A 27,059-nucleotide genomic window follows, 5' to 3' on the forward strand; every position below is an offset into this window, starting at 1 on the left:
TCTTTTAATAAACAGTTACCAGTTCTTCTGCACTTTAAGGAATTACAGGGAAGATATTAATAGCATTTTCATAATCAAACCACTCGACCATATTCTGATCAGATATGCTCGTGTACCTTTTCTACAGTCATTTTTGACATGTACCTCTATAAAACTCTATTTTAATTTTTCACATGGGATCATCAAAAGACAAACTTTGTGTGTTTGGACTGTGAATTCCTTGTACCAGAAAACAGGTGTCTTGCCCGTGCTTTCTGCCCAGAACAGAGGTAATTTGTATTTATTAAACTGCTTAAGAGCTCCACTAAAGATCAAATAAATAATAACAGATGCCTAGCTTTACTTCGATTCCATATCAACCATGAAAAATAAAATACTACTATTAATTCACTTCTAGCCTTTCTCATACCGAGTTGTGCTAATGTTACTTGTACCTAACACATCACTTAGTGCCATAGCTTATCCTTTGCCCCACATAAGTACTCCTCCACACAGCAACAATTTCTGCAGGATTTAAGTGCTTATAATGAAACACAACAGCAGCTAAGTTTGATGTGGAGTTTAATTTTCTGCACCTTTAAGAAAAAAAAGAAATCCCTAAATGCACTTTAAACTGTCTTTAATGTCTTTACTGTCTCTACTGACTTTGGTTTTACTTAGTACTTGCTTATGTGCCATAAAGCTTTTAATTCTTGGTCTCACTCATGAGCAGAACAGTTTCTGTTAATATTTATAAGACTAATTTTATTTGGAAATTGGAGAATCTGCTCTATTCTTTAATAATTCACAATTTTATACAAAGATCAGAGTAGCTAACAGAATGATTACTAAAAATAAATCACAGCTATTGAAACTACCTTCCAATACTCTCAGTATTTACCATTATGCAAAATACAGGCACATTGCCTTTACAAATGAAAGCACTCTGAAGTGAATACAGCTTCAAAGCAAAGATTTTTAGGACAGCTACTCAGGCAAGTGAAATTTTTTATTTTTAGAACTGTTTGCCTGTAGTGTGTCCCCTGTCTTCCCCCCACTCTTCACCACCCACCCCAGCAACTATGATAGTGCCTGCTGGCAAGGATAGGATAGCTATAATAAGTCTCAGCAATAGTCTGGAATTTGAAGGCTAGTTCCACTTTTCAACTGTGTGCATTGTATGTACGATAAGCTCAGGAATATTACATCTTTAGGAACACTGTAATGCTACACTCCTTGGTTTAGCTAAGGTGCAAAAAGTGCAAAATGGTCTGCGAGCAGAGCTTTCAGACCCTGTCACCTTGAGTGTGAACATAACAAGCAGCATTCTCCAGCTCCTGCGTCCGCTATCAATCTGTACGTGTCCCAAAGCAGACAATCTGGAGTGGCTACTGGAGGCAGCAGCCCATGACAGATCGCCACAAGCCACTCAGCTGCATCCTCTAACTGAGCAGATCATGCATCTCCTCATCAGAGCTGCAGGAAAGTGTAACAGACAAGAGCTGATAGTCCAGGAGTGGTCCACCACTGCTGTACCCGCTACTGCCTTTCCCTGGGAAGGGAGCTCTGCGTCAGCCAAGGAGATGCATCAGGAGGCCAGCTCAGCCAAGCAAGGAAGCCACAGCGCAGCTTGAATGTGCAAAGGCAGCATACAGCATGGGGGAGGACACACAGGCTAGAAAGGAGGAACTGAGAAACACTGCCTGGGCATGCAGGGGTGGCAATTATTGTCAAGGAAGCCACAGCTCAGATAGACTTGCAAGGGATGTCAAGGGTGCAAAGAGGAGCTTCTACTGCTATATTAATGGTAAAAGGCTGACCAAGGAAAATGTGGGTCCATTGCTGGATGGGGCAGGTGATACAGTGACAGCAGACCCAGATCACAGCAGGTCCCCACCAGCAAGTTCTGCCAGGGCTCTGCACTTAGTGATGGCGCTTAAGGAGGAGAGGGGCTACCAGCCGGGGATGTTTACATTAAAGAAGCAGGAAAAAACCCATTGCTTACTGATTCTGATTGCAAATATGAACAATGAAAATATAATCCAAATTTAAGCAACACTGAAGAGAATTTCTTAGTCTGAGATACTGGCAAGATCAAAAAATTTCCTTTCTTTAATGACTTTTTAATTCCAGTGGCTACACTAACTTTCTTACTTTGCAGTAAAAAGAAAAAGAGATGACAAGTTTTGAAGCCCTAAAAATCTAGGTCAGTTATCACTCACACTAAGTAGCCATCCAAATACCATACAGGCAGAAAAAAGCAGTGGCAAAACTGATGTCCTTTTCCTGAAATGGATGGAGTATTTCTATTCTTTCTAAAGGCAGTAGTGCAAGGCAGGTAGTCAGATCCAGCTTCATTTGTTGAGCAAATTCAGCTACATGAAAGATAACAGTGTCTGCTCCCTTTGTTTTACAAGGGAGAGAAAGACTTATTTGAATAGGAGAAAAAATGCCAGTCCAACTCTTTTATGTACATATAACATTCAGTGTGTGTATATATATATATATACAGACACACACAGACACATACTGTACTATAGTGTAGATACACATATTTATGTATACACACTGATTAAAGATAATTTTCTTCTTTTCATTTAATAATATCAACATTTAGCTGGGCCTTTAAGAACTGCAGACTAACTTTAGAGCTGTTAATCTAAGATTACACAATGAAAAAGCTGATGTTCAATTCAGCACTCAAATAACACGTAGCAAGAATTTACCCATACTTTCAAAGAACCAGTAAGAGTTCCCTTTATATGTAACAATTAAATGATTGATTCTTGTTCTTACTTTTCAGTCCAGTTCCCTCTTTTAGATTCTGTTTATTATTTTCTGTACAATAGATCCCCCCAGGCTTTCACTGGCTAAGTAACCTTTGACAAGTGGGGGGATGCACAAAAGGGCATCCAGATCCCCAGATGTGACATACTGATGCATTCTGCATTATCACACATGGCAGGAGCTCAGGAAATGCTCACACTGCAAGAGGCTACAGAAAGAACAATGCGTGGTGTTAGATAAATGTCTCATACTGAATATGCAGCTGAACATTAGGTCACCCAGCTTTACAAACCAAGCACAAGGCGTTGCAGACTTCTGTGATAATTAAACAAAAAGTACCATTCATGTGCAGAAACAACGCTTTCCATCTTGCACCACAGGTGGCAGCGAGCAACAAACTCTGATGTTCAGGATGCCTATTCTGTGTGATGAGTTCAGTCTACCCATTCTGCTGTTGTATTATGAAACTCTTAGGATTCCCCTCAGACAAAGCCAATCTTTTCTTTCCACAATCACTGTGAATCTTGTGAAACTCAGAGATCTGGATAACTCCCCTTTTTCCTATTTTACATTTTATTACCTTTGCTACAGAAAAAAATCCATTTTACAACAATTCTCCTTGTCCACAAGAGGCACTGAAATCCATTCACCACGGTCCTCTCAAAGGACAATGGCAGATATTCTTCTCCTGCTTTGAAAATGTTATGTGGACATTAAGCACTACCTTTCAGCTGATGAAGAAATTACTTTGCTCCAGAAATAAGATTGCTGCCACTAGACATGCCTCCCCCATTCAGTTTCCTAGCTCTTGTTAACTTACAAAGAGGCAGACTTACCGAAGCCGTACTGAGCTTGCAGCTCTACATACAGTTTTTATCATATGTTACAATGGTACCACAGGGGTATTTATTGTGCCTCAGAAAAAAAAAAAAACATTAAAATCTCCAAATTAATGGAAAGCAAGAACAAGAATTAAAAAAAGCCCTCTACTGGACTACTTTTCTATATTAATCTGTATTTCCACAGATGGATCAGTGTAGTCCTGGATGTACAGACAAATAGTGGGACAGCCCTGCAGAAAGGGATCTGGGGGTTGTGCTGGATGGTAGGCTCGATGAGTCAGCAATGTGCCCTGGTGGCCAAAATGGCCAACTGTATCCTCGGGTGTTTTAAGTACAGTATAGCCAACTGGTTGAAAGACCAGCATGGGTGTAGCCTCACCTCAAGTACTGTGTGCAGTTCCGGGCTCTACAATATAAGAAGGATATAAAAATATTAGAATATATCCAAAGGAGTGCAACAAAGATGGTGAAAGGACTAGATGGCATGACTTGTACGGAGCAGATGAGGATATTGGGTTTGTTCAGCTTAGAGAAGAAGAAGAGACTGACAGGTGACCTCATTGCTGTCTACAACTTCCTCACGAGGGGAGCAGAAAGGGTGATGCTGATCTCTGGTGCCTGGTGATAGGATGGGAGGGAATGGCTTAAAGCTGCATTGGGGAAGTTCAGATTGGATATTAGGAAAAAGTTCTTCAGTGAGAAGGTGGTTAAGCACTGGAACCAGTTCCCCAGGGAAGTGGTCATCGACCCAAGCCTGTTGGTGTTCAAGAAGTATTTGGACAACACCCTTAGATATATGGTTTAACTTTTAGATTGCCCTGTGTGGAGTCAGGAGTTGGACTTGATGACTCTTGTGAATCCCTTCCAACTCAGGATATTCCATTCTATGATTCTGCGATCTCAGATCCCAACAGCTTAACTAAAATACAGGCTTCATCAGTGCTTTGACATCCATAGTTTTTCCTAATTAAATTGCATGAAAAAGGAATGGAGGTTAAACAACATACAGAGCAACATCCTGCTCTCTGTTTTGCTGATGTAAATCTAGGACAGATGTGAACACAGAAGTTTAAATAGTCAATAATTGTTACTCACTCGACAATCCCGCTGTAGTGTTTTCATTAGTGCACCATGTGTTTCAGAGTCAAAATACAACCCTTCATGCATGTCTTGCAAGAAATCCAAGTCTTTGAATGTAGGGTTGGACTTCTCCCTCTCTTTTCTTGATGCTCTCCGTTTGTATGTGGAGCCTTTCAAGTCATATGTGAAATGCATTTTCAAGGCTCGTGGCAAAACATTGTTCATTACAACAATTCTAATATTAATGCCTCCTGACTGAACGCAGTACAGCCCATAAAATTTGGGTAGAAGAGTCCTTGGATTCTGGTTCAGATTCTAAAACAAAAGAGATATTGTTAAATACATCTATTTTCCATAAACTTCCATGCTTAAGAAAGTCTTTTCTAATACCAAAGGACATTAACAAACATCAAGAAAACTGCATGTTTTCTTATTCAGTATAGTTTCTTTGACCAGTTGATTTTGTTTGAGAGTCTGTATTTCAGAAATCTAGCATAAACACTGCCTTTTTGCCAGGAACTTATATAGGCCAAGAGCAGAGCAGTAACTGCATTTATGCTAGGTTTCTCTTTCTCACATCCCATGAAAGAGAGAGGCCAAACCTAAAAGCATCCCGAAGAGTTCATTTATTTATTCTGACCTGAACAACCTTTGCATTCCACCTGCTGGAAGCAGTTTGGGTCAAATGTAGTTCTCATTACCTTGACTTGGATTCTGAAAAACAGAACCCGTCTTCATGATACTTTTCACATTGATGGTTAGTGACAAATGACGAAGTTGTCTCCACAGGAGTGTGAGGTCATAACAGAACCACAACTGACCATCAGAACAGAAAAAGTGTGAAATAATCCAAATTCCACAACAGGCGAAAAATTAACTAGGAAACGATCAGAGAGGTAAGAGCGAAAATCCTCCTTCTGAATACAACTACTCTCAGTTTTTGTCATGAAAAAGCAAGAAGGGGAAAAACTACTTCAAGTCTTACCTGATTACTAAGTCACAACTTACAAGTATAGGAAGAAGTATTTTCATAGGAAATAATCACAGTGATTAAAGTTTTACACTTTGGAAACCCTTGTATATGGTAGCAGTGAGAATAAAGTTCCCAGAAACAAAGGAAAGTGGCCTTATATTTACTTGTAATAACTCAAATTTATGCTGAGTTGATTATCACAATTAGAAACAACAACAAAAAGTACCTGCCACCATTGCTCTTTTTGATGCTGTCAGTGCATAATTTTTTTAAACGAACAGTGAATCCATGTTACTCTGGTGTAATAATGAAAATATTCCTAATTTTTAGTACAAGAGAGAGGGTAACTTTTCAAGTGTTTACTTCAGAAAGCAAAGAAAGAAAAGAAAGTCAGTCACAGGTCTAATATTCTGAAGTCCTGCATACCACCCAGAGGAATCTCTGTTCATATCTATGAGTGACTTTTGTTTTTTTAAAAAAAAAGAAGAATTAAGTTCTACTTACTTTGGATCAATGGTTTCCCTTCCTGATGACTGACACACATAAAACAATACAATCCACTTAGCATTAGCCCTCAAAAAACTCAATTAAGTTTTGAACAAATTATATGGATAAAAATTTTTTACATCATTGTTTGAATACATGAGAAATGGAAATTAGAAGTAGTCAAAAAAAAAAAGTGAAACTGGTCTAGTTTGTCTACTCCGAATGAAATGCAGAGTGTAGATAAACACAAAATGGAGAAAAAAAGTTGAAGTTTAGAAACCTTTTTTTGTTACTAGCTTATTAGAAGTAAAGTTTGGTGTCAAATCAGAAGATGACATTCAGCTTCATCTTGAATGCTAAAAGAGCAGCAATTATTATCTTAAATATATTCTTGATGTATATCTACTCTTTCTGACGGGAGTGTGGGGTACAAGGTTGAAAGACAGGCAAAAAAAGACAAAAATATTATGAAAAATATGGACAAAGCCAACGGAAGATTAAAAGACAACAAATGAAACTGAATCTTCAGAAGTGTGACATGAAACGGGAAAAATACAGGTAAAATACAATCTTCAATTACTTACCATATAATAACCTGGCAAGAGCTTCTGAAGAAACTCAGCCTCTTTGTGTTGAACTGTTTTGATGATGAACTCGTCATCACTGGTTACAAAAAATAGGGACCCACTGGCACCTGGGTTGGATAATTCAATTAAAGGCTCACTGCAGATTGAGTACTGGAAGAGACAAAAATTGTTTTTCACTGCCAATGCATGCATTACTCAAACACAAGTTTAATACAAAGAACTGCAAGTTCAAACAGGTACAGGACAATCATGGAGTTTATTCTTTGGGCTTCAACTGCAGCAACTCTGCTACTGCGCAGCAAGCCAAGTCACAGTAATTTTGCTGAGATTTGGCAGGGCAGTTGTTACACTCCACTTTGCCCAGGACACGCTGCACAACCATGGAAGAGTAGTTGGCAGCCGAACGTACAGTCCCTCTTCACGTCCCACTGCACCAGCTGAACTTTCCCTGGAGTGAAGCGAGTGGTTGAGGTGGAGAGAGTCCATTCCCACACCGTCAGCATTGCAAATTCTTGAGTCAGAAGGCTTAAGGTGACATTTTCACTGCAACTGTTCGCTTTTCACAGCCATTTATGAAACAGGTACAGGAAGGTATTAGACAAAACACACTGGGAGTAGAAGTTTCTCGCTGTAGCCAAATAGGCAAGTCCTCGTCTGTGAAACTGAGATTGAAACCGTTAGAATAATAATCTCAGTATAGCTGCTAATGTAGTTTTCTGACTGAAAACTGCTTGAAACAGAAACAGATCAGTAAGTAGGAAAAATTGGGTTTTGGAGGACCATTATTTTGGATGCTTAGAAAGGCCTTCTCTTGCACAGGGAGACAGTAATACTTAAAATCACATTAAGGATGAAAAAGACACCAAGGAGTATTCCTTAGCAGTAGAAGCAGCTCTCACACAGAGGTTAATGTACACTTATTAAATCTCCATTAATTCACACTTCATGTTTCATTCAAACTAAATGGAGAGGAGACATTAAGCTCAAAAACATAGAAAAATCTGTTCATATTGAACTTGGGAGCTTGTTTAAAATATAATATCATTAAACTTTCATTCACACACTCTTTTGTTATGTATCATCAACTTTACATACTTGGAGATTTACTGTACAGTCCATATTTTAAGGTTTCAGTCTTTGAAAGAAACAAAATTACACAGGACGTGAATTGTGAGTAGTGTAAGCACCAGGGAATTGTTCTTAGCAGTGCGGTATGTCTTCTGGTCTTCTCAGAACAAAAGGAAGAACTGTTACACTAACAAAAATCTGGTTTATTGGGTCATTGCCTGAGATAAGTTGAGCAATTCCACAAGAAAAAACAGTTTTGTTTGCTGAAAACAGCTTTCATTAAATTTAACTGGAGCCTTGCCATTGATTTCAGTGGGTGGTGATGGCAAAGAAAAGTGATCAAGAAAATCTAATAATTATGTTCTTCTGAGCCTTTGAACTAAAGAAGCATGCTTCCTATGGACTCAAACCACTGCCTTAATGCATCTTCTTATCCTGGCTCCAGCTGAGGCTTTTCCCATGCTTGCAATTTTTAAGAGACTTCTGCATGCTATAAAAACGTTGCTAGTTTCTCTCCCTGCTTCTCCAGTTCACTCAGTTCCAACTAATACAAAAGACCTTTCTTATTAATCTTGTAGTTGCAATTGTCTATGGATAGAACAGCAATACGGGTCTGTAGCACCACAGACCTTCAGAGCAAATCAGCAGTTGTATTGCAACCCCTGCATTTTTCTTGCCACAATATATATAAAGCTTCATGAGGAATTGTCATAGTTTTAAGCATTTGAAACCAATTACCCTAAAAATTAAAGCTGAATAAAACAGTACATCATAAGCACAAGTTATTAACCTACACTGTGTGTTGGTTATTTTACGGTTGAGTTCATTTCTGTAAAATAAAAGTCTACCCACCAAGTGCTGCTATACAAAGAGCCCAGCTAATTTTGACTGGACACTTATGAAAGCCAAATCAAAACTGGAAAATAAGAAAACCCCCAAGCCCCTGACAAATAAGCACTTTATCATCAAGAAGTTTCCGTGCAAAATGCCAGTACTCCATGAGGTTTCCGGTAACAATTTAATTCTACCAGCTGTTCAAATGTATTTACCGTCGTTATCCAGTATGACTCCAACAGTGCATTACCACTCAGCCTCCTTGGAAAAGGTGAAACTAAATCTTTGGACTTTGTCATTGCAAATTAGCAGTGTAAACTCACACAGGCTTGCTGTAATTTCTCCCCTTTTTACTTTACTTCCCTTCCCCTTCAGCCACAGTTGGACAATCAGTTGGCGTATTGTTACAGTAAAGTGTTTTAGATACTGAATTGGAATTACAGTCACTACATGACAGATCCAGATCTCACAGAAACAAGACGGACTGTTCAGCCAGAACCATGACACGTGTTATTGGGAGCAAACTCTTAACCAGATGTTTTGGTCATAACCAATTGGGAAAAGGGTGCAAAACTAAAAATAGTTTTGTTTTATGATTATAGTACCCTCTAATCACATCTGCCTCTGGACCGCAAGGGACTGCAACCTGCTCCAATTGCAAAGTGATGCCCCTTTAGAATCAGAAACAACAGAAACGGATTTTAACATGCTTGCAGAGCAAGTATAACCCAAACAGAGGCATGCATCAGTTAAAACAACACACACTGAAGTTCCAACTGTATTTCACAAAAATACCTGTTTGTTGAAGGAAATCTGCTTTTGCATTTTCTTTTCTTTTTCAAGAAAAGAACGTGCACTTATCTTGAAACTAGCCTTTCTAGTTGCCCATTTTCTTTGGAAACATATCAGTAGGGTCTTTTGCTGTGCCAATATGAAAAAGAATCTGCCAACAAGTTGCCTTTACTGAGAAGTTCCCTCAGGGATTAGTCATCTTGTAGCTAAATTGAGTGTCACAAATCTCTTATCAACAGCAAGCAGTCTTTCTATAATCTTTCATTTTTGCTACTGCAAATGCTTCCTTAGATGGAACAGAAGTTGCAGGTGACAACAGCTGTACTCTAGGAAGTACAGTCTTTTTAGCAGCTGGCAACACAGCCCGAATACTTCGTCTTTCACTACCTCCATAAAAAGAGATAGATAAACGACATATTACATAATGACACCTTTATAAAACTCCAACCCAACTGCACTTCCCTGCTACTAAGATCTGTAATTCCAAGGAATGATCTCTTTTATATATAACTATTGTCATGAGGGCTAGTAATACAAAATCCATACAGAGTACTAAAGAATTAAAATCAGACACCCATATTCAACCTAAATAAAAGCAAAACCAGCAAAGTTTTGCTTTTAGGCTCATTGTGCAATAAGGGAAAAACACCTTATAATACACTTGACACCACAGAAGTCAGTGAAGTAATATATTAAGTAACGTTTCAGCACTATTTAATAATTTTTTCTTTTTTATTCATTCAAGCTCTTTCAAATTCTTCTGGTTTTAAAGAAACATCAATAATGGAACAAAAAGGCCTTATAAACTCATTCAAAAGAATTTAACAATAAAACTCTGATGTACAAAATTGCTAATTTGTACTGGAACTCTGATTTGTTGGGTGGAGTGGCATGAGACAAACTGGACATGAGGCAAACATCTAGAAAACAATCCAGCTCTTTGCTTTCACACTACCCTTCCAAAAGCAGAACTACAGAAGAAGTAAAATAGTGGATCCTTGTCCCTGGCAGTGCACAAAGTGGTTCTACTAAGTAAAGCCTGCTTTTATGACAGCAGCAAATGCATCACTTTTTTTCTCACGTAAACAGTTGAACACTGGAAAGGAATAAGTCTTCAAACTATAAAATACAGAGAACAAAGGAGACACTCAAAATGCTTCTTTTTAGCCCACCACCCACTCTCCTCAAGGCTAGATGGGAACATTTGTGGACAAACACTTCTTTAATGAAGTGAATAAACAATGAAAATAACACAAGAGCACTTTATTAGAACTGAATTGGTAGAAGTCACACAAGTACTGATTATAACTTCTCTAGGGACAATGACCTGAATGAGAAGTAATACTCAAGTTACTCTAGTCAATTAACAAGGCAGGTTTTTATAGGAATTGTCTCAAAGATGAAGAATTAAAATTTTTGTAAAACACTAAAAATATTCACTAGTTATAAATCACTCCACATACAAAATGTACTACCCATTTGGGCACCATTAAAGCATCATCATCTGTCACTATGAAACTAGTATACTTTGTAATCATTTGTAACTCAAAGGAAAACTGCAAGCTCTTACCAAGTAATCATCAGGCTTGATACCAAAAAGTTCTCTGAAATAGCGGAAGGCAAGAGGTGCATACGTCTTAAATCTGAAGTCAGGGTAATGATGAGCAGGGGTGAGATTGCTCCCTTCACTGAAAACAAAAACAAAATTAAACCAAACCCAATTATTGCTGAGCAATTTTTAGCGATTTCCTTCTTGCAGCTAGTTTTACTGAAAAGCTGCCTAACTCAACCATTGGCCTTCTGAGACAACAGTCATAAATGCAGATAAACCTGCCTATCACCATTATTCAGTGTAATATAATTGTCTGTGAGAGACAGAACACTGCCAGCAAATTCCTTTCTCCCACCTTACAGGAAATTACTATTTTCACCACTCATATCCATTTGCATAAAGATCGGGTTTAAACTAATGCTACAACTTCTGATACCACTCCAAGGTAAGACAGTCTAATGGCTTACTGATGCAGGGAGGGTCACCTCACCTCACGTAAGCTCTTGCAAAAAGTTTGGAAGGCAACGTAGCAAACAACCTCACACTGGCTTGACGACCTGAATCAGTTTGCAGGGGAGACGGATGCTAAGGACAGCACAACACAGAGGGCAGAACCACGAGGCCAGAGCAGTGGGAAGGAAGCAGGACTACATATGTTTTTTGGTGCTAGGAAACATGGATTGGCTCACCCTTATTTATGAAACGGCATCCTCAGCGTTACTATCTTCTGCAGGCTAACTGCAGTTATGGTATCTCTTTCTTTCTTGCTAGCACAGTCCAGAATTGGGAAGCCATTCTGGCTTCGCTGACCTTAAAGTGGTTTTCTGTTTGCCTGTCACGTCACGTATTTTACCCCATCTCAATCTAAACCATCACTAGCTTACACACTCAGTTGGTTAAATAGGAACACAGGGTACAGACCCTCTGGGGAATTCTGTAAAATGGTATGCAGCTATATGCACGATACAGATTCAAACTAGAAGAGGCACAGACAAAGACTACTATGGTGACCAGCCTGGAAGACAGTCTTTCTTCAAGAAAAAAAAAATTCATTGTAGCCTCCCTAGCTCTTTTCCTTGTTTTATATTTACCATCTCACTGTATTTTTAGGCTGCAGTTGTATGAGTCTTGAGATGAATACTACATGATTTAAGCTAAAGGAAAAGGTCAGCAGCAAAATGCTGCCAAAAGAAAAAAATATATAAAAACTGCCTGTGGATTCATTTATGATGGAAACTAAAAGAAGGCTTTTAAGCAGAAGAGTAAAGTTCTACACTATGATTTCAACACAAACAAGAACAGCTTTGAGACAAAGTTTGGTCAGTCTCTGAATGGTGTGATAAATAGATGAGTACAAAATCCAAGACTTCACACAGTGGCCAAAATCAGCTCTTACAGAACCTCTTTACTCATTTACTCTAACTAAATTATTCAGAAATGCAGCATGTACCTCCATGCTTGGCAATAAGAACACTCGAAGTATACAAAAAAGAAAAGAAAAAAAAAAAAAGGAAGAAAAAAGCTAGGGATTCACACAGATATGAAAGGAAATAAACTCTAAGCAACAATCCTGCAAAGACTAAGTTAAGTATAATGAAAATACTTAAGAGCTTTGATCCTGTACAATTAATGCTTGTCATATGAACTTGTCACCTTTCGTTAATAACAATTCGATGACAGAAGTCTACCCAACCCACCTGGCTGCCCCTGCATGCATACCACTAAAACCCAACAGAACTGAACTGCTGCTAATTAAACACTGTGACATGGAGAGCAAGCTTTCTCAGGCTCCAGAAATGCATATACTTTAGACTCTTGAATAGGAAAAAACAACCCGATTTCTGTCTGGAAATCACAAGTAAAAAGATGGTTGTTGATGACTAAGGATACATACAAAGACCTTAGAATACCGCTGCTTCTTGGAGTGCTAAACCATACGGTTAACAGCTAGTGAAGGCTGCCTAGTCCTAATGAACTCATCTGATCACTTTATAGTCTACTGTATCACAACTCCAACGTATTAAAATCAAATCCACATGTATATTATTGTTCCATTATATAGTAAAAAATGGAAATCAGTAGGACACTAGGCTGAACATGGTAGTTTTTCTTTACAGTTAAGATAGGCTAATGCTCTTTCTTATAAGATCTTTCAGCTGCTCAGAACACTGCCAGTCTTGTCTGACATCAAGTTTTATACAGCTGGATGCATCTCATTTAATTTTTGTACAATATGAGGATGCCACAGGGGTAATGTATAGCTACACTGGGAACCTGGGGGCATATTTGTAAATGGATTTAATTGTTGTAAGATGCAGACAAGAACAGAACAGGGTGTTCTCTGCTGAAGCATCACATCATTGTCAGGGAAGATTAATCATCTAAACTTCATAAAAAGGCCCTACCTTTCAGTACATAAATACATTTATAAATCTGCTTCCTGCAGCCATAACTCAAAAGCTTCTTTTGTGAAAATGTGGCAATAAATAGATTACATGTCTTTACTACACCAGAACATGTACTGTTGTTGGAACATCACCAGGCTGAAATGAAGATAGGAGGTTTGCTGTCGTAATACCATGGGTCCAAGCTATTTCATAAGTGCACATGGAGTAAAATGACCAATACTGGCTCTGCAGGTGGACAGTAACGCATAGTAAGTGGAGATTTATTCCAGAATAATTGCAAAACAGACCAATTCTTTTGGAACATGGAATTGACCTCTGTGTAGATGCTGTAGTTAAAGCACATGAGCTTACTTTATTACAGGTATGATAGTCAATTTTACTATGCAGAGAAGTTTCCTTATTCTTTGTAAAATCATCTTTAAAAATCCCTTTTACTAAAGGTCTACAGAGCTCTTCATCATACTCTACCATTTGTGTTAAACATATTCATTAGTTTCAGCCTCACTGCCTAATAGAACACTTTACAGGATCCCAACAGTAATCTCTTCTGTGATGGAAGAAGCAAGCTTGACACAAATTTAACATTACTTGGTTACGCCTTTGGAAGAAAGTTTGCAAGGTTTTCTTGTTGCTACTTTTAACAGAAAAAGCACCCCCACTTCCAAGAATTTCATACAGTAATGCAAAAACTTCAGATTCCTTGTGGCTGAGTATGTCCTTGCTCTTACCTGTAAAGGACATTTTCTACTGTACAGAACGCTTGATGTAAATACATTTCTACCCTATTTAGACATGAAATTATTCACCTTCTACTCTACTAGCTCTTGAGAGAATGTATTTTGTGTTTTTTCCCCACATTTTCTTGGCGTATTTTACAATTGCGTTTCACTCTGGCTGGATTAAAGTATATGTGCAAAGCACTACGTACAAGAACTTTTAATCATGCTAGGGAGTTTCATGGGGATGATCATGTCTTTGAATTTGAACAAGAAAAATACCCATGATCTGTTGACAAAAAACTTAATCTGCAAAACGGAGCTTTGGACATAATAGAAATGTACTCTATTAAAAAAAGGAGGTAATCATATAATTTTGCTCTCAGACAGTTTAGGGCACAGGTCTACCAGAAAAAAAAAAAAACGAAAAATAAAGGCTTTTAATACCAGCTTTGATTCTGGCAATCTTGAGGAGTTCATAGCTCTTATACAGAGACTTGACAAACAATATAGGCTTTGTAAAGATTAGCAAGCAATTGTAACTTACAAGGTATTTTAATAACCTTAGCTGTAAGACCACACAAAAGCAGAAGATTGGAGGGGGGGAGGGGAGCAAAAGAGAGAGATTAAGCTTACTATGTGAGCTCTCCTTAATACTTAAATTTTAGATTTTTTTTTTTTTTTTTTTTAAATCAAGCACACCTAGAAATGACAGTATGTGCATCTTAACCTGTCTCTTAGTAAATGCTTAGGGTTGATTTAAAGTGTAGGTGGTGCAATATCAAACTAAAAATTAACTAAAACTAATTATATTTTTAATGGCTAACCCCGTGGCTTGCAAAAATTTTGCTAAACAAGACACCCAGATATGTTTCTTGACAGCTTTTCTTTAGTATGGCCTCACCCTGGTAGGATATACACGAGATATATATGAAGGGGCTAGCTGCATCTCTTGGTAGCAAGCCTTCATTGCAGAGCAATGTTAATAGGCTCTGACATAGCTGTTAACAAAAGAAATAGTCACACTGGAGTCGTGGGCCCATGTATACCCTTTTTGTATGTAATGTGAAAAGATTGAAGAGGCAGCTGCACAGCCTCCTATGAAGAGGAGGAACACCTCAGTCCTCTCATGTGAAAGCAACTTTTTAAAATCTTAAAATCAAAGTAAAATATCTAAAATTAAATGGTCCTGGTATTAAAAACTAAGAGTATCCAATCTTGGTTTCTTTGTTTTTGGATAAAGCTGCTCTTTTACAATACATCAAAATGTGTTTAACTCTACAAACTGTACCCAATAAATACATACTGACAGATCAGGTAGTACTTTGGAGTATTCACTTCCCATATATCATTTCAGAAAAGCGATTGTTTCCCACATGATGGAAGTAGGTATTATGGCTACCTGTACAAATAGGTGTGTGTTTCATTTTTTGATACTGCGGGATAAAGTCCAGTGGTAATATCCTTGTTTCTCACTGTATGTTCTCCTACACTTTTGGTTACTATATGCTATCCTAAGCAGTCCTCTGCAAGGCAGCTTTAAAATACAACTGTGAATAGTAAATACCTTCAAAACAAGTCAAGCCAATCATATCTATGTAACAGCTGAATACACAGACATTTTCTTATGATGATGATATGACTATTTCACAACCAACTGGAGATGCCATTAAAGCAAGGGATCTCAGAGTACTTTAAAAATAAGTTTGTCTACATAACCACACAAATATGCAGGTTATCACAGGTTCACCAAGAATTTGACACTAACAGAAGTAGCTAAGACCAGTAATTTGTAATGAATTCGTTTTTGCTTTTGTTGACACAGTATCCCCATTTCAAATGTTATTCGTTTTGCAAACAGAAATGACTTCCTCCTATCTGTGGTATCATTCTACTCACAAACCATAAAAAGTGTGTCAGAACTTGGGTCATCCTGTGCATCTCTGCAACCAAAGCACCAAAAAAGAGCAGCAGTGCTTTATCAAAGCCTTTAGGCTGCTTTCTTATCTGTCTTGTGAAACTGCCCAACTGGAAACAAATACAGTGGCATAAGTTACACAACAACTAAGCATTAGTGTGGACATTGGAGTACTACCCACACTGAGCATGAAGAGCATTCTATACTACTTTAATTACAAAGATACTACTTAGCCCATCAGGTAACCTATGATACAGGTTTGGTACCAACATTATTTCCAAGGGCAAGTGTCAGTTTTCCTCATTTTTCTAAATCATTCCTCAAAAACATACCAGAAAACAGCACACTGCAGTTTTAGATGTAGGGTAAAACCCAGACTGGTTAAAATATGTCCAAGATTTTTCTTTTCTTAGCACTTTTGACTACTTATTTGGGCTGTCATCCAAATGCTGTCATAATACAAAATTAAGCTTTTGACATTAAAAAGCAGAAAGCACTGAATAATCTTTCATTAGCATCACAAGAAAGCAATTTGTAATTGAACCAGTTTGCTGCACAGATGACTGTAGCTGCAAGGTGCATACAGGTCAACAGTATCTAACAGACTTACTAGTTAAATTAGAAACCATAGCAAGTATTTTCGATATGCAAGGGTCTACACCCTGAAAATAAAGCATATTAGAAACAGAAGCGTATGAGACTGATTAACAGCTTGCTGCAAAAAGGTCAAACTCACAGCTGTGCTTAGCAGCAGCCTCCACCTAAGAAAACAAAAAGAGATGGAGCCTGAAACATGCTGCCTTGCTCCAAATGCTCTGCATTTCTGAAGCTGCATACAGCTGACTAGCCAAAGTTAGCTGACAGAATGGAGCAGCTTTTGGTTTTGGCTTGTCAAGCACCGCCATAGAAAATGTGCCTACTTAGTATGTGTCTGCTGGAAGAGCTTAGCAAGCTGCCCACCTTGCCAAATCACGGGCAGCTGCACAGCCCCATGGTCCAGCGACCCGCTTGAGCCACCAATGCCTGACACAGCTAGGCTTATTAGCTCAGCAATGAGCCTTTCTAACCATGGCCACATTACTTGGAGCCAGCTCCACACTTGAATCAAACAGCTGTCAAAACATTGCTGTAGCCACATTGCACAAATAACTGATTTGCAGGCAAAATGCGCCACCAAGAAATGAACTGGTTCCAACCAAGGAAGTCAGGGGCACAGAGCATAACGCAGGAAGGGGAGAATATGCCCCACGCAGCAGAGTGATAAGACAGAGCGTAAAGAGAACAGGCAGGAGGCAGAGCCTTCCACTGAACCCTTCAGCCACTGCTGCAGCAGTACCAGCACCAGGTAAGCAACTTCATTGCTGGATTTCCAAAAGTGTTTAAAAGCCAGAAGAGAGGTTACTTGTAGTAGTTCTCCCTGGGTGTTCACCCTGTTCAGGGAGCTGGCTGGAGACTTAAGACACTGTATCTTCAAAATCAGCTGGGTCACTGCAGACTGCATTTGTTTTTCAGTCCAAGGAGCACATTTGCATAGTGTCATTTAAACTCAATCTGGACAGTGGTTCTCAATGACCTCCTTTATAGCAGCCCCTAATACCTCACCTAGGTCCCAAAAGCAACATGTTATAACCTCCTGCCCAAAGAGAAAGGGACGAAGGCGATGCCACAACATGAAGCAGAAAGCAACAGAGGCACTTTTCCACTCCCTCCACCACTACAATGTGCAAATGAAAGCAAGCACCTTTGCAATTCAAATTCACCGACTGTAGAGATACCTGCACTTCACTCAAAGTCACTTCCTGAAATAAACACCTAAATGAATCCGGGCTAAACTTTGACCAATTTAACCCAGTTACAAAGTAACTCTGGACCAGGCATAACCTGCAATGCATGGAGTTATTCCTGATTGACATCAGTAGCTCCCACAATACGCAGGGCAGTTATGTTCAGGTCTGAATTTTTCTCCCTCCTTCATGAATCCCAAACACAGCTGCAAGTGTTTTCCTAAGGTTACCTAAGCTGAGGTACAGGCGGTGCTGAAGTTTACTTCAGGGGCTGAGATACACACAGAGACTGTTTACCTTCTGCAACTGATAAAATTTATAAACAAATGTTGACTATTTTCCCCTAACAGTAAAAGGGCACAGATAACACTATTTTGCTCGCTGGCACACAGGCTGCCATTTCATTGCATTTCTACTAGCTCAGGCCTATTTTATCACTGCCACCATACCAGCGCTCCTGTTGCTGTCAAAGCAGCAGGTGTGCCTATGACTCTGCAAAACAGCTGTCCTCTCACCTTGCTGCCAGACCCGGATGAGGGGAGATGGACGCAGGGAAAACAGCGGAGGAAGGTTGAGCAGGACAGCTTGCGAAGAGGCAGGTTGCTGTGAATTGGCCACAATGAAGGGGAAGCTCAGCTAACAGCCTGCTTGGAGTTGCAGCTGAATAATGCATACCCAAAGCAAGTGGAAAAATGCTGTTCATTGCTTGGTAAGCACCTGCTTTCAGCACCACACTTGCTGCACTGTCAGGTTCTCCTCCAGCTGCAGACATCTGGCAAAAAGCTTACTTAACCTTGGCTTGCTCCAGGGTGCTTCCAGGTAGAGGTCAGCCCACTGGACCTGCTGGTGTAATTTCAACTAATTGCTTTCAACACAGACCAATCCAAAGGGGGGGCGGGGGGGAGAAGTCATTAAAGTCATGACTTTTAACAACACTGCCTTCACATGTAGGTACCGTCCTAGGAAAAAGTGAAGAGCACCTAAGGTGCACCTTGGGAGCACAGCCCTATCCGGAAAGAACACGCAACCTTAGCTTTTTACCTGTGACTAGGGTAACAAAGCTACCTATAAATATGACTCAGGAGTGATCCATGTAATGCCATCATGAAAGACTCAATATCCAACAGCCTCAACCAGCATAAAGAAGCCTGTATCATTATGCGCAATCCTGAATTATAACAATTTATGCAAACTAATAGCCACCTTGGATTGAAACCATTTCAAATAACTGAATGTGCATGTTACATTGAGACATAGGAAGGACTTGAAATTTGACATTTCTGTGCATTAGCATGAGAAATCAAGTGTCACGGTTTTAAGAGATTGCTATAGATAGCCAATTTTTAGTTTCACAGAGAATGTTATCAGCAGATGCTCTTCATAGAGAGGGTCTTTGTTAAAGTCAAGATGTCTCACTATGTTATATACTCCTGCTTACTAGACAGCTATGCAAAAAAAGAAAAAGCTATACTGCTTTGGCCATTACTTTCATTTGTCTAATTTTCCTCATATGATTTATTTATTTATTTATAGGAAACTGTCCAGAAAGGTGCTACTAAAGTTTTTGTAACAAATTTTATGTTACGGCAAACAGGCTATTCATTCTACCTTTGTTTTCTTTTAAAGCCAGAAGGGACCTCTCCCAGCTCTCCTTTAAACCCACGACAAAACAGGGAAATCTCATTTCTGAGTGCACATGCATGTAAGTTTCACTGAAGAGAAGACATACACAATGCTATGGACTACAAACCACTTTATTTTACTCGTTCCTTTATAACTATGTAAAAAAAAAAAAAAAAAAAGGTAGAGATTAGATTTTTTTCCCAAAACTGTGCCATGTAATAAAACAGTTTTAGCATATATGTTTCATTTAATTTCCATGAACAAAGCTGCTATCACAGCCAAACAAACTACAGAAGCCTGCATGGCTGTCACAGTCACACATCTCACAAAGATGATGGCTCATTCCCTCTCACTCCCTTTTTCAGACCAATAAAAACTCTGTTAGATGATATGCAAATTTCTCAGCTGTAATCTGGATTTTTTTAAACAAACAAAATTTTGTGATGACAGTGTATGAAAACACATGCACATAGTTAACTTCTCTGTATTTAACTAATCTACAACAGAAAGACGACAAAACTGTGCATAAACCTTAGAGTTAACACCAGAACAAGGATATGAATACCCTCAATTACTAGGAACTAAAGAATGTAATGTAAAAGCTTCATTTCACATAAGAAATAAATTTTCTTCTCCTTAAAGGATATCTCAGTTCAGAGGAAAACAGGAGTTGAATCAAGCAAATTTACATGAGCAGAGATCAACTTTAAAGTGCTTGCAATTACTTCGTACATTTCGTTTTAGTGACATTGGTAATTTTTAAGGATTGTAAATTATTAGGAACAGTTTATGACATAGCATTCAAACTGCACATGAACAAAACTTCGAAAAACTCACAGAAAGCATTCCCAAATTGAGGGAATACTGCATGCGTAACATGTCCTTATGGAAATGGTACTTACTGGTACTTAGTACTTCTAAGAACCCAGACAACACTGAACAGAGCAAGTCACCCTGGTTTTGAAATATATTTTTCCTAAACCTTCTTCATCCATTCCTAGCATATGTAACTTGGAAAAGTTACATGGCATTATACTTCAGCTTCTGAACCCCCCAAATGAGTATGACCTTGATTTCTCTCATCAGCATAACTGTATTATTACAAATTCTATACCATGAATTTGGCAGTGATACAAGCTGAGGTGGCCAAATGCAAAGCAGTAATGGTGTACAATCTGTAGTCAGCTAGTAAAAGCTAAGCCTCGTCACAGGCTGAAGTCCTGGCTAGAATTTTATAGTGTAGTGCAAATTCTTATATTACTCTTAACACTGCAGGACTTGAATTTTCATAGATTTTTGACAACACCTCAACAAAACGGCAAGTATTATTCTCAGTTTTTAGAAATTAAACTGAAACTAAGCAAACGTGAATGTTAGCCACAATACTTAGTTGCATATGGATCCACAAATCACTTCCAATTAACAGCTCCTTTAATTTAAAGTGTCAATTACTTTCCTTCTCTAGAAGTGACAAGTCTCAAATCTTCAGTTGAAGTGTGATCTTCCCAGTTTTCTCCCTACCTTCATTTTCAATGACAACATGAAGACAGGATAATTTTCAAGTTCTCATACATTAAACTTACTCTAACCCCATTTTGTTAGAACTGGAAAACAATCCTTGTTTGAAATATCTAGTTAGAGTTTCATTATGAAATTCTATTGAAAATAAATTGAATAGGCTTGTCCTTACCTTGGTAGGAAGACACTTTCCACTACATAGAAGTCTTGCATGAGAACATCTCTGTCGGGTTTTGATGTAAGGTTTCCTACTGTGTATCCTATTCCCAGCTGGATAGCACCTTTAATAGCTGAGGATGCAGTCTGCAGAGAAAATAAGAATTCAAGCATGAGTTTGCTAAAAATAGATTCCTGTTCTTTATCAGTAACATTACATGCTAAACTCTTAATCATTTTCATAACAACAACACCATGTCATCTTTACTTCCTAGACCCCAGAGAGATGACTCCTTTTCAATTAAAAGATTTAAAAGAAACAGTATGCTGTAGCAAAAGCTACAATAATAAATTTTCTGGTTGTACAGACTGAGACTTTTCGAATTGCCCAAATAATTTAGACATTGGGTTCTAACTAATCATAGAATCACAGAACACCAGGTTGGAAGGGACCTCAAGGATCATCTGGTCCAACCTTTCTTGGCAAAAACATGGTCCAGACAAGATGGCCCAGCACTCTGTCCTGCCGAATCTTAAAAGTGTCCGATGTTGGGGAATCCATCACTTCCCTGCGGAGATTATTGCAATGGCTGATCATTCGCATTGTGACAGATCTTCCTCTTGTGTCTAGTCAGAATCTCCCCAGGAGTAACTTGTACCCATTACCCCTCAGCTTTTCCATGTGACCCCTTGTAAAAAGGGAGTCTCCACCTTCTTTGCAGCCACCCTTTAAATACTGGAACCTGGTGATGAGGTCTCCCTTAACCTTTCTTTTCTCAAAGCTGAACACAGTTCTCTCAGCCTTTCCTCATATGGCAGGCTTCCCAGTCCTTTGATCATCTTTGTGGCCCTTCTCTGGACCCTCTCCATCCTGTCCACATCTTTTTTTTATAGCAGGGACCAAACCTGAACACAGTATTCCAGGTGTGGCCTGACAAGCACTGAGTAAAGTGGGATAATGACTTCTGTATCTCTGCTGGTGATGCCTTTGTTGATGCAACCCAGCATCCTGTTGGCTTTCTTTGCCACAGCAGCACACTGTTCGCTCATATTGAGCTTGCTGTCCACCCAGACCCCCAGGCCCCTTTCCACAGGGCTGCTCTCCAGCTGGGTAGATCCCAGCCTGTGCTGCACTCCTGCATTATATTTTCCCAGGTTTTCCCAGACCTTACATTTGTCCTTGTTGAACTTCATAAGGTTCTTGTTAGCCCACTCTTTCAGCCTATCCAGATCTTCCTGCAGGGCGGCCCTCCCTTCCAAAGTGTCCACTTTTTCAGTTTGGTATCACTAACAAACTTCATCAGGGTACACCTCATCCCATCGTCCAGATCACTTATGAAGATATTAAACAGTGTTGGGCCCAATATCGATCCCTGGGGGACCCCACTTGTGACAGGTGGCCAGTTTGAAAAGGAGCTATTTTCCACCACCCTCTGGGTGCAGCCTGTCAGCCAGTTCCCCACTCATTGCACAGACCACTTGTCTAGACCGTAACGCATCAGTTTCTCTAGGAGGAGGCTGTGGGAAACCATATCAAAAGCCTTGGAGAAATCCAGGTAGACAATGTCCACTGCTCACCCCAGATCAATGGAGCAGGTTACTTTGTTGTAGAAGGCGATCAGGTTTGTCAAGCATGATTTGGCCTTGGTGAATCCATGCTGGCTTTTCCCAGTCACGTGCTTCATTTGATTCGTGACAACCCTCAGGAGGATTCGTTCCATGACCTTCCCAGGGACCGAAGTAAGACTGATCGGCCTATAATTTCTTGGAACCTCTTTTAAGCCCTTCTTGTAGATGGGGGTGAAATTAGCTTTATTGCAGTCTTCTGGGACATCCCCCAATCTCCATGACTTCTCAAAGATTACGGAGAGCAGCCTTGCAATGACAACAGCCAGCTCTCTTAACACCCTCAGGTGGCTAATGTCAGGGCCTATGAATTTGTAGGGGTCAAGCTCCTGTAATCATTGACATACCAACTCTTCCTTCACTGACGGTGGCTCTGTGTTTGCATCAAGCTGGATTTTTGTTGCCAAGGCCAACAGTGCTGGTAAAGACAGAGGTGAAGGAAGCGCTGAGAACCTCTGCCTTTTCAGTGTTGTTGATGACTAATTCACCTCTCCTGTTTAACAGTGGGGCAATATTTTCCTTCTGTTTCTGCTTGTTGTTTACGTACCTGGAGAACCCTTTCTTGTAGTTTTTGACATCTCTGGCCAATTTCAATTCGAGCTGAGCTTTTGCTTTTCTAACTGCATCTCTGCACGTCCTGGCAGTGCCCTTGTAGTTCTCAACGGGTGTTTGTCCGCTTTTCCATCTCTGGTACGCTTCTCTTTTGGTTTTGAGCAGACTCAGAAGCTTGCAGTTAAGCCAAGGGGGTCTCTTGCTCCGCCTACTTCCCTTACCTTTAAAGGGGATTAACTGTTTTTGTGCTTCCAGGAGAGTGTTCTTGAAAAACTCCAAGCACTCACTACCTCCTTTATCCTCCATGGAACCTTCCCATGGAATCCCTCCCAACTGAACTCTCAGTGAGCTGAAGCCTGCTCTTCTAAAATCTAAAATCTTTGTCTTAGTACCAGCCTTCAGCGTGCTCAGCAGGATCCCAAACTCCACAACATTGTGATCACTGCAGCTAAGGCTATCACTAACCGAGATGTTACAATGCAGGTTTTCTTTGTTTGTGAGTAGCAAGTCTAGCAATACCTCATTCCTTGCTGGCACATCTAACATTCCTATGAGGAAGCAGTCCTCTACGCATTCCAGGAACTTGATGGACAACATGTGAGTTGCTGTATTGTTCTTCCAACAAATGTCTGGGTGGTTGAAGTCACCCATAAGAACCGGGTTCTGTTGACCCAAAGCTTGCTTAAGTGGCCCAAATATTGCTTCGTTAGCCTTATCGTCTTGGTTTGGAGGTCGGTAGCAGATGCCTACTGTAAGATCCCCCTTGGAGACAACCCCTCTGATCTTGACCCAGAGGCATCTGATAGGGCTTCCACAATCGCCATACTTGACTTCTATACATTCAAGGTTCTCCTTAACATAGAGTGCAACTCCTCCTCCTCTTCTTCCCTGCCTGTCTTTACAAAACAGCCTATAGCCATCCATCACAATCCTCTTAAGACATTTCCAATCTAACTGGACATTCAAACTGCTTCAGGACTTTGAAACAGTATGCATTGTCTTCTGGAAAAAACAGTCAGAAATTCCAGGCGACTGTACATGCATGCCAAGGCACCACAATGCAGGCTAATGGTTTAAATGCAGATTCTAGATACAAATGTATTTATGAAGTTCTGCTTAACAGTCAATGCAAGAGTTGCATTAACTGGGAGGAATCCAGAGAGAAATGAAATTGATGAGAAAAGAAAAATCTCTATACAAAAATCTATATGGATAGAGTGAAATGACAACAAACAGGACTTGCAGGGGAGAGAACGGTTCAAAAGGACAGTGCCAAAATGTGATAGATTATGTATGTAAATTGAGATCATGTCTGAAATTTTCTCATGCTGACTAGACAATCCAGCTGGATGGATTAAAAACAAAGGCAGAACTGAGTCAAAATAAGAAATTTGTCAAGAAAGGAATTCTTAAGAAAAGATGGATGGATTAAATAAAGAAAAGCATTGAGAAGGGAAAGAAGACTATCAGGATGGAAGGATCTTCCCTTGGCATGGAATATTTTCACCAGCTTGAAGATACCATTTTGGTGTCTGTTTTCAGATTTTACCTCCCACCCGCCAAACAAGCAAGAGACTGTATCAGTGGAAGCAAAGAACCCCAGAAGTTTCGTGGTCAGAACTACTTCAGCATTTGAACGAAAACATTTCAGGAGTGGGAATTAAATAAGAAAGGGTTCAAGTACACAAAACTACTCTTGTTATAGTTCTCGGAACAGCATATGCTAGAGTGACTGCTTATTTTTAGAAAAGACAGAGTTGTGCAGCTCCTAAATAACTAAGACTGCGCACCAAACAGAACTTGCACTTGCATAACAGTTCAGAACAGGCAATTTGGTGGGAACAAACAACACCACCATTCTTAGACTGCTACTTTGACTATTAGAAAGATTTGGTTTTGTGTCATAAGAAGATTCACATTTTTCTTTCCTTGAAAGGCTTCTATTCATGAATGATTAATGCCCAACAAAAGCAGTAATTATGTAACTTTGATCAAATCAATATACACGCAAATAATTTCTCCTTCATAGCTGGATGCCTGTCTTGTTCACTGCCACAGCAAGGGACTACGAAAGAGCATCAGATAGCACAGTACTGTATTTTATTAATGAGAGAGAATAAGCCATTCAAAACAAAAAAAAATTGAACCCCAAAAAAACCAAGGCAGGTAACCTAGCAATATGATTTCAAGAGAACTCTGGATCACCTTTCAAGCTCATGAACACTTTCTGTAGGATTTCTGCAAATTCAAAAGACGACCTACAGTCTCTGGAGGGCAGAATGTAAGGCCTTCTACTAGTATGGTGCAGACCTTACCTACAAGGTTACCTTCTTAATTTCCACTCCTATTCAAGAGTTTTATTCTTTTATTAGTATTATTTTGTGATTAAGAATGGAATCCAAGGAAGAGATGAAAAAGCTGCTCCTCAAGCCTTAGGGGAAATGTTCTTGATTCATCCATTTTTATTACCACAAAAATATATTTATTGGAATCTACAAATGCAAACGGAAAAATTGAACTCTCACACATTTTTCCTTACACAAGAACCACTTTTAATACCTATGAAGGCAGCAAAATCTAGTTTCAAACCTAAGCCCCTTATTACTTTCAGCTCTTCTTGAATACTCTCCTGGTGCAGAGAAAGCAATAAAATTTAGCAGCCTTCTGTGCCACGAGTTCTTTCTTTTAGAGACTGAAAAAAATTTTTCTTCCTATTAGCCCCATGCAGAGGTTCAGACAGTGGCCCAGAGTCCACATATCAGCTGTAACTGTACAGCTGACAGCATACAGTGACTGTACAGTGACTTCTGGATCATTTAACCTATTATCAACACCTTCTGAAGATCTAAGAAATGAAAGGATGAGAATAATCATCAGCATAAACAACTTCAGCTGATGAATTTTAGTCTATGCAACTAATTGGATTTGTAGCAAATGGTGCACACTGTGACAACAACTGTCTTTGCTACTTAAAGGGGCACAACAAAGCAAAAGTTTTCCCATCCTCCTTTTGCTCATTAGGGTATTAGTCTACTGCACAGGTGCTTTGGTGGTTTTTGTACTGACAATGAAGACAGAAACCCATAAAAATGTTGCCAGTTTCAGACTAAACTACCTTTTATTGGCTCTGATACTGTGGCTCCTAATGTGCCAGGCCAGGCTGTGTCCTCCTTGGAAACATACAACAGCATGAACTTGAATGGGTGTTGGCACAGAAACTCATATCTCTCAGAGCAGCCAAGGTCTTACTGACTTACATTAATCTTCACTTCAGACGCTACTGTTGAAAAGGACAGACCTGCTCTTTCCTCTCCAGCCCCTAAAATCTGTGCATTGGTACTCTTCCCACTGTGCCAGTAACACTTTCTCTGTGTCCAGCCAACCAGTTACAAAAGAGCTGATACAACTACAAGTTTTCAGCAGGATCAGTAACCTGATTCACATAATCACTAACATCAGCCACCCAGCTGAATAAAAATTAAAAAAAAAATCACACCCTCACAGCATAAAACAAATTGGATAGGGCTTATATTTGTCTTTTTACTGGGTGCAGGAGGACAAGTGAAGTCTGAACTAGCAAAAAGCCTACCTTCTCAAAATTAATGTGTCATCACCTCCTGAACACATCTCAATGGACACTGAATTTATGCTAGCTCAGCACTTTGTGCTGTATGGCCAGCACACTCTTGTCTGGGTAGTGGGACCCCTGGATTTCTCTCCAATCCACAACCAGAATCAAATACAGTTTCTCCCCACTCTAGGTTTTCAACAACAGTTA

The 27,059-nt window shown here is 39.5% G+C and overlaps 1 protein-coding gene across 3 annotated transcripts in view; it reads right to left on the reverse strand.

Annotated features, from left to right (window-relative positions):
- The window catches only part of PIP5K1B (phosphatidylinositol-4-phosphate 5-kinase type 1 beta), a 115,217-nt gene that overhangs the window by 40,795 nt on the left and 47,363 nt on the right, over window positions 1-27,059 (reverse strand). For all 3 annotated transcript variants that reach the window (XM_082336581.1, XM_082336579.1, XM_082336580.1), the window contains exons 5-8: window positions 21,120-21,250; window positions 10,999-11,116; window positions 6,732-6,884; window positions 4,704-5,003 (exon numbers count right to left, since the gene is read on the reverse strand). In XM_082336581.1, coding sequence (XP_082192707.1) covers window positions 4,704-5,003; window positions 6,732-6,884; window positions 10,999-11,116; window positions 21,120-21,250 — 702 coding nt within the window. The remainder of the gene's footprint in view (window positions 1-4,703; window positions 5,004-6,731; window positions 6,885-10,998; window positions 11,117-21,119; window positions 21,251-27,059) is intronic.

Source organism: Platalea leucorodia (assembly GCF_965183815.1).
Source record: "Platalea leucorodia genome assembly, chromosome: Z".
Taxonomy (NCBI): Eukaryota; Metazoa; Chordata; class Aves; order Pelecaniformes; family Threskiornithidae; genus Platalea; species Platalea leucorodia.